The sequence below is a fragment of the Mastigoproctus giganteus genome, chromosome 3 (assembly GCF_048544385.1).
Source record: "Mastigoproctus giganteus isolate SK-2022 chromosome 3, ASM4854438v1, whole genome shotgun sequence".
NCBI classification, from domain to species: Eukaryota; Metazoa; Arthropoda; class Arachnida; order Uropygi; family Thelyphonidae; genus Mastigoproctus; species Mastigoproctus giganteus.
This window is the reverse complement of record NC_143577.1, coordinates 191,914,623-191,930,690: the sequence shown is the minus strand read 5'-3', so window position 1 is coordinate 191,930,690 and position 16,068 is coordinate 191,914,623. Positions and strand designations below refer to the sequence as shown.

Below are 16,068 nucleotides of genomic sequence, written 5' to 3'. Positions count from 1 at the left end.
ACAAATTCCGAGTTACCCGGAGAGAGAGAGAGAGAGAGAGAGAGAGAGAGAGAGAGAGAGAGAGAGAGAGAGAGAGAGAGAGAGAGAGAGAGAGAGAGAGAGAGAGAGAGTAGGAAGGAATCACCAAGAAAGAGAAGAATGATGATATCCAGCTCAGGACCCTGGGTGCGTCAAGCCCATATTCACCAGATGCTAGCCTCTTGGGGAAAATATACAATATAAGCCTAACAAATAATCCCTGGGGTTCACACCCTGTGAGTATGGGCTTAGCGCACACAGGGTCCTGAGCTGGATATCATCATTCTTCTCTTTCTTGGTGATTCCTTTCTAATTCTGACTCTCTCTCTCTCAGGGTAACTTGGGAATTTTATTTTGGCTGGTGCAGCATAAGCCTCAGGGTTCCTTGCACCATATGGCTAATAAATAATAATAATAATAATAATAATAAGTGTTAGAACCTTCGAGCTACTTATTTATCACAATTGAACCTTACTATTCCATTGCACTACAGAAACAATAGCGGTACGAATAAGAAGTCGTAATTACTAGCTAAATTTAAAAATAAGCTAACGAACGTACTAAGACTATTAAACTATTTGTCAAACATATTTTAATATATCACATTCAATTGTAATATAAAATATGACTCTAAAAAAATGGAGATTGATTTATCCGGAGAATATACCCTTAACCCAGGGGCTCACATCTGGTGAGTATGGGCTTGGCACACCCAGGATCCTGAGCTGGATATCATCATTCTTCTCTTTCTTGGTGATTCCTCTTCTACTTTTAACTCTCTCTCTCTCTCAGGGTAACTCCGAATTTTTTTTTTTTTTTTTTGGCAGGTGCAGCATAAGCCTCAGGCTTCCTGTCACCATATAGCTAACAACAATAATAATAGTAATAATAATAATAATTTGTGATAGGGAAAGATTGAAATTAAAAATTGTTTTACAATTCAAAAATTGAAATTAAACAAAAGGTTGGTAAATAGAGGGCGCTAACTGTCAGAATTAAAATGGTGGGTAGCAGGTATAACGTGTTTGCTGCTGCGGAAACTGGCATTTTTAAAGGTAGTAAAGTATGAGTAAATTGTAAACTTTTTTTTTTGGTTATATTTAAAATGAATTATATTAATTGAACAGTGTGTATGACTAAGCTTTAAATGGAAGAAATCATTTGGATTTTAAAATTACATCAAACGTGTATGCACTCCTTAGTTCATTATTCAATATAGCCGTAAAGCCCTTGCTGTAAAGCTCTGCTTCCACAGTTTGTTCTTGAGTTGCTAGATATTATTTTAAAACCATCCTCAGTTGAATGTTGGTTCTCTAAATGGATCGCTTTCAAAGCCAGTTTTGAAGGACTGAGACTTTGGCTGGCCAAATCCTAAACTGTTCATTTGAATTTGACATAATGACAAATTTATTCCTCCATAGGTTAAAAAAAATAATAATAATAACAAATAAATAAACTTTGGGACGGCCATATAGGGTTAGAGGAATTTACAAGATAGCGGAAATACAAGAACATGTTTAATAGTTAACCCATACTAGAATCAGAATCATCTGAAACACCACTCAATCATATGACCATTCGAGGCCATCATTTAAAAATTGATTGTTCTGCTCTGAGGAAGTAACTGGGTATCAGATTTTTCGCAGATCACGTATATGAAAAAGGAAGCTAGGTTTTCTTCTCAACGTACTTCATTGAATTGACATGCTCTTCTTACTTTGCGTGATTTCCTGCATGAGACCCCGAAACATTGATTCTGTCATTCTTTCATGTAATTATTTTAATATGAATTGTAAAATAATCGTTTCGGTTCACTCAGTGTAGTTTTAATAATTATAGTAACATTTAACGTATCTCCCCAAAGCCTTCACATTTTTGATGTCAACCATTAGATTGGCAATTTAATTTCCTCTATCTGACATTGGAACTTTGCATTTTAATTTTTGTTTTATATCAGTGCATATCTTCTGTTTAACTTAGATCTGATTCTGTCATAGTATTACTAGCTGAAAACTGCTGTTCATATTGTTATTTTCATTAATATATATATTTTTTTCTTTGTTGTGTGTTCATTTTGTTGAAATGTAAACTCCCTGTGTCCTTTCAGCCGTCTCAAGATATGCCATTTGTTTCTTGTTATAGTATCCATTTTTTGTACTTGTGACTGTTGTTTTCTGAATACTTGGCATGTTATGTTCAACAAACCATCTTGTTCCTACATCGTTACTTGGTCTATTATGTGTATGTTGTGTTACTACTTGTAGTAGTCTTGGTAATAAATTGGTATTACCAATTTATTACCAAGGAAGTATTATTATCACCAATTTCCCATTATTTGTATTAGACTTGTACTTCTTTAGCACTTCTAATACGTATTTAATAGGATGTGACTAAATGATTAGCAAAAAAGTGTCTCACTCACTCACACACAGTTTGTCATATTGTTTGTTTTTTTATTTTTATGCAAGACTAATGTTGCCAGGTGTCTAGTATTGGCCTGGGCTGTTTGATATTTCAGCAAATATCAAAAGAAAATACATATTCTGTTTATATTTTGTTTCTCTGAATGTTTGTTTTCCTTAATGAAAACCTGCAGGGAAAGAGTAAGTAAGATTTTCTAAATTATGTTCTTAATCACACAGTACTAAAATATAAATAAGTAGATTGATTTTGTTTTAACAAATTTAGCTTCCATAGTATTTTTCTTCTTCCATAATTCTGGCTCACAATGTAGTACTTGCTACTTTTGAATACACTTGCAGTTTTTATTTCTTTACCTTTTCTGGAGTGCACATATATATAAATAAATAATCTGTATTGAGGGTCCATATTATTGGTTATAATGTATTACTATGATATGCTCATCACAGCAGCAGGGCCAGAAGCTAAGGTTTCATCAACTTTTGTTTTAAATAATATCTGTTCTGGTATGAATTATCTTGAGTAGCACTTACTTTTCAGTAACTGCTGCTACCCCTCTTATCTGTGTTTCCAAGCAATTGTAGAAATGGAAACATGAAAGTAACTTTTAAAATTAGAAGAGGAGATTGCTTGTCAGCCATTGTTGTCCCTTTTCAAATTTTGATCGACAAGAGTCAAAATTCTCTGAAATTCAGATCCAGAAGTTCATAAAATTAAATCAAGAGATATATAGATGAAGAAGATATTATTCATCAAAAAAGAAGTAACAGTAATTTTTTTTAATGAATTTTAAAAAAAATTCTGATCAAGAAGCATTTATGTATAAAGTTTTCATTACTGCAAATTTACGGCCTATTTGCAGGAAACCTACAGCCCACATATGCTTATTTACATATTGTATTTCAGTAACTATTAGTTACAAAAAGTTTTGTTTTCAGAATGAAACTTTTCCTCCAATGTTTTTAACTAAGTTTTTTTTAAAATTAAATATCTGTGATGAACATTATTAACTTATGAATAGATGCTTCTTGAATTTTTAATAGACAAACTATGGCAAAAAATTACTTTAGGAATCACCGTAAATTATTCCTGAAGGGGGACCAAAGCGACTTAATGCACCCAAAACAGATTAAACCTGTTTGGATTGGTGTTGTGGCCTAAATTGCTATTATTCTATCAAGAAGTCTAACAACCAACCATCTTATCTGGAGGCCTGCTTTTCATTGCATTCACGTATATCAGTTAAGAAATAGAATATGAAATGCATAAAGTATAAACATAATTACATAATTTGCCTAGATTTTGTTTGCATTTTTATATTTATTTATGATTTTTTGTTTCTTTAATTAGGTATAAATACTGAAAAGAAAATTTTTCACAACTTGAATACAATTGAAAATCTAAGCAGAGATCAGGAAATTACATCGTTGTGCTTTGCTGACAGTACAGAAAGTGAGGTAAATTCAACATAGTTTAATTGATGGTTCACTTTTCTGATGCCCACAGACTTTTTTTTTTTTTTTTTAAGTATTGTGTTAATTTTTCTTAAACAAATAATGTAGTACATCATCATTAAGTCTAATTATAAAATTCCTACTGGTGACACATTGAGGAAAAGACATAATCAAATTGTTGGTATTTTATACTACTGGTGTGTGACACCTGTGAAGAGTTTTTTTTTTTTTTTTTTGTAGATAGTCACCATCAAGCATCACTTTATGCTAAAATTTTTGGCTAAGGTAAAAAAAGCCAACATAGAACAACGAGAAACGTTGGATAACTTACGCGAAAAATTAGTTTCCTGACACCAGACTCTAGCGTTGCTCGCTCAGTTAACAGATGGTAGGTGTTATCGGTCTGGAGCCGAAATCGAGAAGGATATATTGATTGACAGACAGGCGTGGGAAATGATTAAATGATTGGTGGTGGGCGCAACAGAGGACAAGCTACTGTGTAGTCATTGGTTGGCATTATAATGCATTTAGGAGTAAAGAACAGTGCATAATAGTTTTGTAATGAACGGTAAACAGGTAATACTAGCGATGAATCTTTTAAAGATGGAAGAAATTTGTAAGGAAAATAAAACATTTGTTGATTTTTTCATGAAAACTAAATTAATAAAAGTTTCGTTCTGTTCATTTTTATGTTCATTATGTTTTTTTCTCATTATTAAAAGCAGATTTTGGAGTTCATGGGTGTTTTTACTATACTGTTGAATTAGGTTTGGTTATGAAAAAAGGAAAAGGTTTCTTTATTTTTCATTATATTTCGTAACCTGACCTTAAATGGTAGGTTAGGAAATAATATAAACAGTTTCCTTATATTTAGTGACCTAACCTTAAACGTTACGTTAGGAAATAATATAAGAAAAGAAAGAAAGATTCTATATATATATATATATATATATATATATATGTATATAGTGAATAGCTGTTGAGGTGTTGATTGACGTTATGATACATGTGTATCTGCACGAGTGTCTTTAAAAATAAAAGTACAGTAATAAAAAAATAATATTTTGTTAATAAACAATTTTTGTGCTAGTCCACATGATTCTAAAGGAAAAAGGTTAGGTTACCCCCTCCATTTCAGGAGGGGTTCAAGCTCCCATGGGATTCAAGTGGAGGTAACCTGACCTTTTTTTCACCATTATAGAAAGCGTTCATTAAGGCAAGTTACCATTAGTGTTTCTGAGTGCTACTAAAATGATACTAACCCGATGTTATTGTGTGTTGTGTTCGCACACCAATCTGCACATCGTTTGCCACGCCTACCTGTCAATCAGTATATCGTTCTCGACTTTGCTCCAGACCGATAATACCTACTGTCTGTTTACCGAGTGAGCAGCACTAGAGTGCCGTATATTCCGTGTAAGTTATTCAATGTTTCTCATCGTTCTCGTGTTGGCTTTCTTTACCTTTGCCAATTTTTTTTTTTTTTTTTTTTCATAGGATTTTCAAGTGCAGCAAATCATTATACAAAAATGTTTCCTTCTCATTCATTAGGAAAGTACGTAGTAAGAACTACTAATCTTGAACTACTGTCTAATGTGAAATAGGTATTTTGCAGAATGGTCTGTCAGACAAGGTGCTACTGTCAAATTAAACCTATTCAATTGGATTGTAGTTAGCTGATTGCAGAGAGTAGAGCTGCTTCCCTTTGAGTTATTTTGGGATTTCTGTGTTTGTTTTTATTTTGTGCACATGCAAGTACTGTATAGTTGTACACTATATAGTAATTGCCTATATAGTTATATAGACACGATGAAAAAGAGTGCCATGTGAGTTGGCAACCATGACCAAATAGTTGATATGCGGAGGAACTGCAAAAATAAGCAACCAACTGGATTTGACAATGGATATTTCTTACCTGCAGTATAAATTCTCTGTATTATGTTTGATTCGGGGGTCAGGGCTTTTCTGTTTCTTCAGTGGCTGTTAAAACATTTGCTCTCAGATAGTTATATTGGCTGCTGAATGTTGTCAAATGTTCTCCAATGGCATGGAAGATAAATACCTAGTTTCTAACTCTGCATTCAGCAGCAATTTTCATCTATGGCAGTGGTGTCCAACGTTTTCCCGTATGGGGGCCGTATTCAAAGTTAGATTTGTTTCGTGGGCCACACAGAGTGATTCGAGAAAAAATTGTGCGTCACATTTTCTATATCTTGTTACTCGTAAAAAGAAGTTTCTATTTTCATGTTACCGTTTTTTCTTTTCAAGCTATATATAAAAAAATGCAAATTCTCAGCACTTTTATGTGCAACAAATCTATTTCAGTAATTTATTTTTTAGATTTTATTAAAATATGGGTTTTTTTTTTTTTTTTTTTAAATATTTTACTTTTGTTTCTCTTTGAAATACTGTACTTCACTTTTGTTTTAAAAAAATACTTTACTTTTGCTTTTAAATGCTCATTTTAGAAAATTTACAATCTGAAAAGAATCAATGCTTTTCATATTAAGGTGAATAAATAAATATAGTGATAAACCTAAAATTGAAATATTCGAAAATTTTATTAAGTACAATACCCAATAACATTTACTGGACAAAACTTAACGTTTAATGAGATGATTGAGGCTGGATATTTTTAAATAATTATTCAAAATTTGGTTGCAAATTTGTGATGCCAATCTCAATACATAATGAAGATTATGTCCTGATGGTATTTCTCGATGGAGCTCCAGATCCTGATAGTATTTCTCCACTTGTTCTCAAAACCTGCACTCCTCAACTTACTCCTGTTCTATGCCACCTTTATTCACTTTCTTATTCCACAGGTGTTTTTCCTTCTGCTTGGAAATTTGATCATATCCAGCCAGTTCCTAAAAAGGGTGACAAAACCCTCCCATCCAATTACTTTTACTCTTTCTAAAGTAATGGAGAAATCACTTAACCGTCAACTCTTAAACTATCTAGAAACCTTCAGTCTGATCAACGATCGCCAGTATGGATTCCGTCAGTGTCGATCCACAGGTGATATTCTGGCCTATGTTACAAATTTATGGAAAAGTTTGGTGAAACATAAGCAGTTGCTCTTGACATCTCAAAGACTTTCGATCGTTTTTGGCATAAAGATCTTCTAAACAAGCTTCCGTCTTATGGTTTGCCAACTGTTCTTTGTAATTGTTTATCCAGTTTTCTCTCTGACTGCTCATGGAGGGTGATGATAGATAGCTCTCTGTCTTTTAACTTCACTACTAATGCTCGTATCTCCCAAGGTTCAGTTCTTTCCCTCCATTATTTTCCTCTTGTATATAAATGACCTTCTTTCATTGATCGGAAATCCTATCCATAGTTTTGCTGATGATAGCACATTGCATTCCACTTTCCAGTTTGACAAACCTTGCCCTGCTCAATCAGCTTCAACTTCTCGAATATCCGCAATCAATTCCTTAAATGCCGATCTCCAGGTAATTCTCCAGTGGGGCAAAGACAACTTAGTTGATTTCAGTCCTTCTAAAACTCAGTCCTGTCTTGTATCTCGCAAAAAAGGATTCTTCTGATCCTATGCTTATCTTTGGTGACGCTCCGATTTCCAGGCATGTTGATATATTTCTTTTGGGGATTACCCTGACTTCTAATCTCTCTTGGCACAAGCACATTACAAATATTGCTTTCTCTGCATCTAAAAAACTTGGTTTTTCTCTTTCTCTCTCCGCGTTACTTTTCTTCCAAACAGCCGTTCACTCTGTACAAATTGCAAATCTGTCCTACCATGGAATATTGTTCCCACATCTGGGGCGGTGCCCCCAAAACCTCTCTCAGGCTTCTAGATTCCATTCAGAAGAGGGCAGTTGGGTTTAATTAATTACTCATCTCTAACAGAGTGTCTCCACTCGCTGTCTCATAGACGTACTGTTTCTTATGCATGCCTTTTCTACAAATACTTCCATGGGCACTGTTCTTCTGAATTGGCTTCTATAATTCCTGCTCTCTCTTTCAAAACAATCTGAACACGTGCCGCCACCAACCAACATCCGTTTACTGTCCAACTTCAAACTCACAGAACCAACTTTTCATCTTCCTCGGGCAGCTCCATGGCCAGGTGGGCAGGAGCAGTAATGCATAGCACACGCTTCTTGATTAAACCGGGGTTCGAGCCTGTGACCACCAAATACGGAGGATGCGGAAAGGTCAGGAAATGACCACCGCATATCCCCGGAGCAATATGGCCTTAGTTGCTAATGCTCCTAAAAACCAAGTAAACAAACAATCATCTTCCTCGTTTATTCATTCAACTGCCGTTTTCTGGAACAACCTTTCTTCATACGTATTTCCTAAAAATTACAGTCTACAGAAGTTCAAGTGTAATGTCAACAAATATCTTTCGTCTTCTAAACCTCAAACCCATGCACGGTACTAAGTACTATAGGTTTTAATACCTCTCGTGTTTGGGGTTTTCAAAAAAAAAAAAATGCTCATCTGTTATTATCAGTATTCTGTTTCTTTTTAAATATTTATTTGATTTTACAAGTTCAAAAAAATCTGCTTGCAAACATACGTTGATCCGAACAAAGTAGTCATTTTCATGGCATTTTCTTTTATTAGCGGAAAATCTTCAGATGGGAAAGCCTTGTAGAATTCAAATAGTTTATTTTTGCAGTCTATATACTTTTTGAAACATATTTTGGCTTGAAGATCAATAATTTCAAGTTGTAATCTGGGGTTGTAGTTTTCAGACATAGAAGTAAATGGGTTTTCAAACAAAAGCTTGTGTTTTTTAATGGAATTTTATATCAGAAAATCGACTTTCAAACTTGTCAAAAAGTAATTGTAATAATGAAAGGCAAAGATTCTTTGGAAATGTGTTTCTCCTTTAGCTCAATACAACATTCAAAGTGAACTAAATTGTCTAGCTCAACTGAGATTTAAATAATAACAACTTATTATGAAATGATCTGATGTCACTGAACAAATCAGACCAATTTTCCTTTCCTTTGTAGTTTTAAATTAAGAGCATTTAAATGACTAGAAATGTATGTATGAATTGCAAGATCAAACAGCCACTCCATATTTGATAGTTGTTTTATTGGTTTCCCTTTTTCTGTGTTGAAACATTCGGTGATGTTTCAACAGCCACATTAAGGCCATGTGATCTTGTCAAATTTACAGTTGAAATAACCACATTCATAATGTGTTGGAGATCCAATACTTTCCCATAAAGAGCTCCTTGATGCACAATGCAATGAATTCCAATCGAAGTTATCTATCTATCACTCCGATATATCATTTTCTTGGTTATTCTACCCATAACCCAATGTTTTTACCAATCATATTTTTTGCTCCGCCAGTTGTGACTCCTACCAAGTTTTTAATATTTAATCCTAACTTTTTGATAGATTTGCAAAAATTTTCAAAAAGATTTTCACCTGTAGTTGTTCCGTGCATACTCTCTAGATCAGCTAAATCTTCAACTGGTACAAAATAATTAATTCCACGTATGAAGATGAGGAGTTGGGCTGTGTCATTTACATCAGTATTATCATCCAGTGCCACATTAAAATATTTCATTTGGTTTATGTTTTCCAAAAGGTGTTCAAACAAATTCTTTCCAAAATCGTCTACTCTTCGCGTAATTGTTTGTCGAGACCAACTAATGTCTTGTATTATTGTTCGTTTCTCCGGACGAATTTCTTCCACAGCTTTTAACAAACAACACTTAAATTCACCATCATTGAACAGTTTACTTTGAGAAGCGATCAAATGTGCAACAAGATCTATAAAATCTTGATAACTGGCACATACAGCAGATAAATTTCTTGACTGATTCATTTTCAGTATGTTTTGTTGTTTTTTTAATTCATTTTGTAACTTTGAACACTTTTCTTTTCGCAGCACTCCTTTATGTTGATCATAAGATTTATGATTGGAATCAGTGTCATTTTAAATTATATTCTTTAAGAACTCAGTCTCCTGACATACCAAACACACTGCTTTTTCGTCGTAATCAATGAAGAAATAGTCTTCAGTCCATCTTGGATCAAAAACACAACACTCCAAATCGAATTTCCCCTTTTGGAACATTTTTAAGAATGATCTTTTTTAATTCAATACAAATTAATAATTAATTCAATGCAATGAACAAGCTATATCAAAATACATAACTGTATTTAGTGTATATATATGACGGCACTGAACCACATGTACATGTTTGATACAGTCGAGCTGGTTGCTTGCATGCCTATACACGCAGTGGCAATCAATGCTGTTTTAGTTCACTTTCTGTGCGGGCCTTATAAAAATTATTCGTGGGCTGGATCCGGCCTGTGGGCCGTAGGTTGGACACCACTGATTTTTGGTATGAGTCCTTTTATTTTTTTCTTTTTAAAGTTTAGACATTGTTAATTCATCATGCCACATTTACTTTATGCACTGAATTTTAACTTTTGTCTGTATGTGCAGGGTATTAAGAGATCTACAGTTGACTTTCTGATTTCCATTAGGGCTCTTTTACATGTGAAAGTTGTACCTATATGCTGACTGGTGATATACCAAACTGTCATTGTAGTGATTTGTGCTTACTAACAGCATAAGAGGATGCCCAGCTATTACAAAGTACTAGTTTTATGCTTCAGACTTGTGCATGTTTAAATTACCAAAACAGACATAATTATTTGCTTTCTGTGATTTTCTTCATTTAATGTAAGTCTTCAAACAACCATATGAATGTTCCTGCTCAACAGCCATTTTGCAGCATGAAAAAAATGTTTTATTACATTAAGATAGGTGAGAGAAACTTGCAAATGGTCAGTTATTAGAATACATTTGGATTTTGCACGAATGAGCAGTTTTGCCATTGCTGATGTTACTTTGCTCTCTCTTATTGCAGGACTGCTTGCCAACGGGATCAATTGCTATTCATTTTGTGAAAAGTTACACCACTGACCAAGCACCCATGTTCTTTATTTACCTTCATTTGCATTTTGCCATCACAAACATTGGAATGCTGCTGATTGAGTGCATACATTCTCTGTGTAGCATGCAAGTATAGAGAAACCTTGTCAGTAGAGGGGCTAGCTGAGCACATATGCATTCTGAATTTACTATGCACATAGAGGGAAACCTTATTGATAGAGGGCTGACTGAGTGCATGCATTCTCCATTTAGAAAGCATGTAGTAGAAAAGTTGAGGATAGTTTTGGCTTTACAAACCAACTAAGAAATATTGTTCAAGGTTTAGGCCTAAATTGATGTCATATTAACTAATGAGACATGTGGCAGAGAAGAAAAATGCATGGGATACATATAAATTAATGGGTGACATGGAAGCCTATGATAGATATAAGCTGGTCTGTAACCAAATCACAAAGGAGGTTAGGCAGGCAAAGGCAGATTATGAGAAATCTTTGGCAAAGGATGCAAAGAAAAACAGCAAAGAGTTCTTTACGTATGTAAACTCTAGAAGGAACGGAATGAATCAGATTGGTCCACTGGATATTGATGGTTCAACTGTTAATGATCCTGTTCAGGTGGCTAACAAACTAAATGAGTATTTTGCATCTACATTCACACATGAGGAGTTATTCAGGGAGGGGAATGCCACAGGTGAACTAAACTCTGGCAGTGAGCTAGATGATTTTATAATAACTGATAACTGAGGAAAGTGGAGGAGAAATCAGGAATTTGTTGAAGATAAACATAAAGGCACCTGGGGTGGATGGGATCTATCCAGTTATATTAAAGGAGGCAGCAAAAGAAGTAAGCAAACCCTTAGCCATAATCATGAGAGCTTCCTTGGACTAAGGGGAGAGTTACCCATGGACTGGAGAAATGCAAATGTGACCCCAATTCACAAATGAGGATCAAAGTGTGACAAAGTAATTCTAGATCTGTTAGTTTAACTTCTGTTCCAGGGAAATTAATGGAGGCACTGGTTAAAGAAGCACTTCAGGATCATCTAGACAAGACGTCAGTTATAACTCGGATACAGCATGGGTTTGTTAAGGGGAAGTCTTGTTTGACCAATTTGATTGGGTAGTATGATGTGGTCACAAAGCAACTGGATGCAGGGAATAACTTTGATATCGTATATTTGGATCTTAGAAAGACTTTTGATACTGTTGCACATGGAAGACTGCTTCACAAATTGGAGCAGTGCATCATTGGAGGCAAATTGCTGCTATGGATAAAGGGATGGTTGAGAGGGAGAAGACAGAGAGTGGTAATCAATGGACACTGCTCTTAGTGGACTAATGTTATTAGTGGAGTCCCTCAGGGTTCAGTGTTGGATCCATTGTTGTTTTCTGTATTTATAAATGGTATTGATGATGGTATATCACTCTTAATGTCCAAGTTTGCAGATGATACGAAAGTTGACAGGGTTGTTAATGACACTAATGACAGTACGCTGCAGCAACAGGATCTAGAAAAGTTGAGCAGATGGGCTGAGAGGTGGCAAATGAAGTTTAACGTTGACAAATGTAAAGTAGTACATATGGGAAGCAGTAACCCCAGGGTAACGTATCAACTCTTTGGTACTACACCAGTGGTTTTCAACCGGTGTGCCGCAACAACATTCCAAGGGTTCCATGTAATTTTGGATTAAGTTACTTAAAATTATTATTATTATTATTAATTTTTTTTGAAATTTATATATTTTGTTATAAAAAGGTGTACGGTATCCATTGTACTGTATCTTTTTAATTTTGTGGTGATCTATAATTGATGTTTATTTAGTACCTCTATATAAAGAATAAAATTATTATTTAAGTATATAATTTGCATTATGAATTTTAATTTTGTTTATAATTATATTATAATAATAACTATCATATAACATATATATTTTTTAATATTACACACACACACACACACACACACACACACACACAGACATACACAGAATCAGATTATTAAATGGTCAAAAACCACTGTGTTAAGTATTTATTTTGGCCTAGGGGTGCCGTGAAAAAATTACTCAGACACTAAGGGCACTGTGAACCGAGAAACTTTGGGAACCTCTGTACTACACTGACAGTGGTAGAGAATGAAAAGGACCTGGGGTAATTGTGCAGACAGATATGAAGTTTTCTGAGCAGTGAAGACGGTCTGCAAGAGTAACTTATGGTGTCTTGTCAATGATATACATGGATAAGGAGGTGATTATTCCCTTGTATAAGGCAATGGTCAGGCCACACCTTAGTACTGTATACAGGTCTGGAGGCCTCATTTCAAGAAGGATGTAGAGCTGCTGGAATGAGTACAGAGAAGGGCAACAAGATTAGTGAATGGAACAAAGGGTTGCTCTTACGAAGAAAGGCTTAAGTTTTGTAGATTACAGTGTTTGGAGACTAGGCATCTGCGAGGTGATCTGATTGAGGTGTATAAAGCCTTGAATGGTTTGAGCATGCTCAGTGCTGATGGGATTTTTCCTCTTGCTCACAATAATTATCTGAGAGGACATAAATTCAAATTGAAAGACAGTTGTAGGATAGATGTGTGGAAGTTTGCCTTTAGCCAGCAGGTAGTTGATTGGTGGAAAAGACTTCCATCTTTTGTTGTGGAAGTTGATAGCCTAAAGAAATTTAAGGCTGGACAGGTATTTCAAATGAACATTATAATATGTGAAATCGGAGCATTTTTTTTTTGGCTGATGCTGCATAAGCTTGCTTTCTTGCATCGTATGCCTCTACTAATGCTAATCTCATTCTTCATCTTTGTGAAATAAAATTGTCTTTCAAGTCCTTGAGGGGCTGCACAAATAAGGCAAGATACTTAATGCATGGCTCCAGGTTCTCTGTTGCTTATCACTGGTTTATAGTTAAGAGGCTGAAATCTGATATTGTTACTTCTTTAGCCTTTTCTAGTTCACTGCAGGACCATTGGTTTCCTCCTTTATGGGTGGAATATTGATCATAGGTCTGTGGGTTGGGGACTATATGTATTGTGTGTGTTCAAAGGTTAAAAAAAAACTCCCAGTATAACTCACTGGGGGGACCTCACTCCTTCTGTGTAAGATCAGTTAAATGTGGGATATATTGCTTTTAACCAGCATTTGGAGGACTAACCAGTGTCTGATAAAATTATCATATTCTGAGATTGTTATTTTTATTTAGACTTTGGGCATAGTTAATCACTTTTTAAAGTTGTTAAAACTATAGTCTGTTCACAGAAAGAAGAAGACAGTAGTTGTAAACAAATTAAAAGGGCAAGTTTATCATTTATTGAATTACCAGTACCCAGTTAGATTGTAGAATTAATACCTTAGTGAGGCAAAGGGTTATGTAGGAAGACTGGCTCAATTTTGACCCCTCAGCTCTTGATTTTCTTGAACATTCACATGCTTTTGTTTACATGCACTGTCTCCTTTCTATGAATAGAGTATTATTACTTTGCTATGGAAATAAGATACATATGTAAGTAATAATCTATATTTCCTTTCTTTTGAAGATACTTTTAGGTTTGAGGAATCAGGTTGTGAAAACTTATAATAGAAAACTGAAATGTTTTAATAACTTAATAAATGTCCAAGGTGGAAAAGGACCTCTAAAAGGATTAGGAATTTATAATAAGTATGTATATTTTGTGATTTATGTAGAATTTTTTTAAAAGTTTTTTTTATAATTTAATACAACCACTCAGTTGCGTGTTGACTTTATAATTGATTATCTTATGACAACTAATATAACAGCACTTAACTAACTAATATAACAGCACTCAATTAACCCTTTCATGAGTGAGTTTGCTGTACATATGTGGATTCCCAGTAGTGGTGAGTGGAGTGTTTCTTCATGAAATTTTGAAGTTTTGTATAAATGAAAACTTTGTACTAAGTGCTTTTAAATATTATTTAATTTTCTTATTTTAACCTAATTGCATGGCATTTGATTAAAATTATTCCCAAAAACCAAATGAAAAATATTGGAAAGAATTCATAAAAAATCATAAAAATAACTCTTGGTTATTATTATTTTTTACTTTAGTAGTATTCTCTGTATTTGTCTGTTTATCATTTAATTCAGTGTCATTAAATTGTAAAAGCGAATTATAGAGAATTTTGGCATTTTTAAACATAAATTGGAAACTATCAACATGCACGACTTCCTCCTTTGATTTTGAAAGCATATTTTCTTATATGTATTGACTACTAAAGTATTAAATGAAAATAAAAGTAACTATTGTGTCCTCTCTATTAAAACTGTTTACTATTAATTGAAAGCACAAATAAGAGATGGCAGCAGATGTACTGGTAGATTTTAAAATATTAATGGATGCCCTATTTGAATCGTATGAGAAACACCATTGAAAATGTAAATTTACATATGTACTCATGAAAGAGTTAATAAGAAGAATTAGAAACTATTGTAAATGATTTAATTTTCCAAATTTTCACTTACTGGAGTGTGTTTATAAAGCCAGTCATTTTTTATATACAATTTTTTGACATTCTCATTATATTAGCTATGTTTATTTTTTTGTCAAACCTCACTTCCTGATTATATGGTTTATTAAAAATAGTGAAGAAACTAAAATTGTATGAAATAATTAAAACAACTTATGAATCCCATGGAAGAAAAAGGGCACTGCTTCCATGGTTTGCCATGTTCAAATAATAAAATTGCTTCTGAACTTACAGAGCATGGAGTAGAACCAAAAGTTCTGACATAGGACGTTTGTTAGAAAGTCTGATGTCAGAATGTTTGATGTAAAGGGAAGTGATATTGCTCTTGTAAAGGTGACTATAATGGCTTTTGACAGTTTTTAAATTCTTTAGTGGGACCAACTGATGACATTACCAAATGCCCAATTTTAAATATAAACCATTTAGCGAAGTAATCACAGAAGCTACTAAGGTTTTTTGTACCAACTAATAGGTATTCTTCATGGTTTATACCTAAATGAATGTTAGATGAAATGATGAAACTAGTGGCAAGAAATAAAATGCATAGGATGATTATAAATTATCAGGGAGACAGAAATCTATAGTAATAAATAATAATAGTGGCAAGAAATAAAATGCATAGGATGATTATAAATTATCAGGGAGACAGAAATCTATAGTAAGTACTAAATAATCTGTAATCAAGTCACTAAGAGGGGCATTATAGCCAAAGTAGCTTATGCGCCATCAAACCCCCATATCAACAACAAAATCACTAAGAGGGGGGTTAGGCAAGCTAAGACAGAT

General features: G+C 34.0%; 1 protein-coding gene across 1 annotated transcript in view; it reads left to right on the top strand.

The window, feature by feature from the left end:
- The first annotated feature begins 1,018 nt into the window (after nt 1–1,018).
- l(2)k09848 (WD repeat domain 74 lethal (2) k09848) overlaps nt 1,019–16,068 on the top strand; it is a 55,784-nt gene continuing 40,734 nt past the window's right edge. The window contains exons 1-3 of the mRNA XM_090370217.1: nt 1,019–1,073; nt 3,790–3,896; nt 14,331–14,452. Coding sequence (XP_090226343.1) covers nt 1,019–1,073; nt 3,790–3,896; nt 14,331–14,452 — 284 coding nt within the window. The remainder of the gene's footprint in view (nt 1,074–3,789; nt 3,897–14,330; nt 14,453–16,068) is intronic.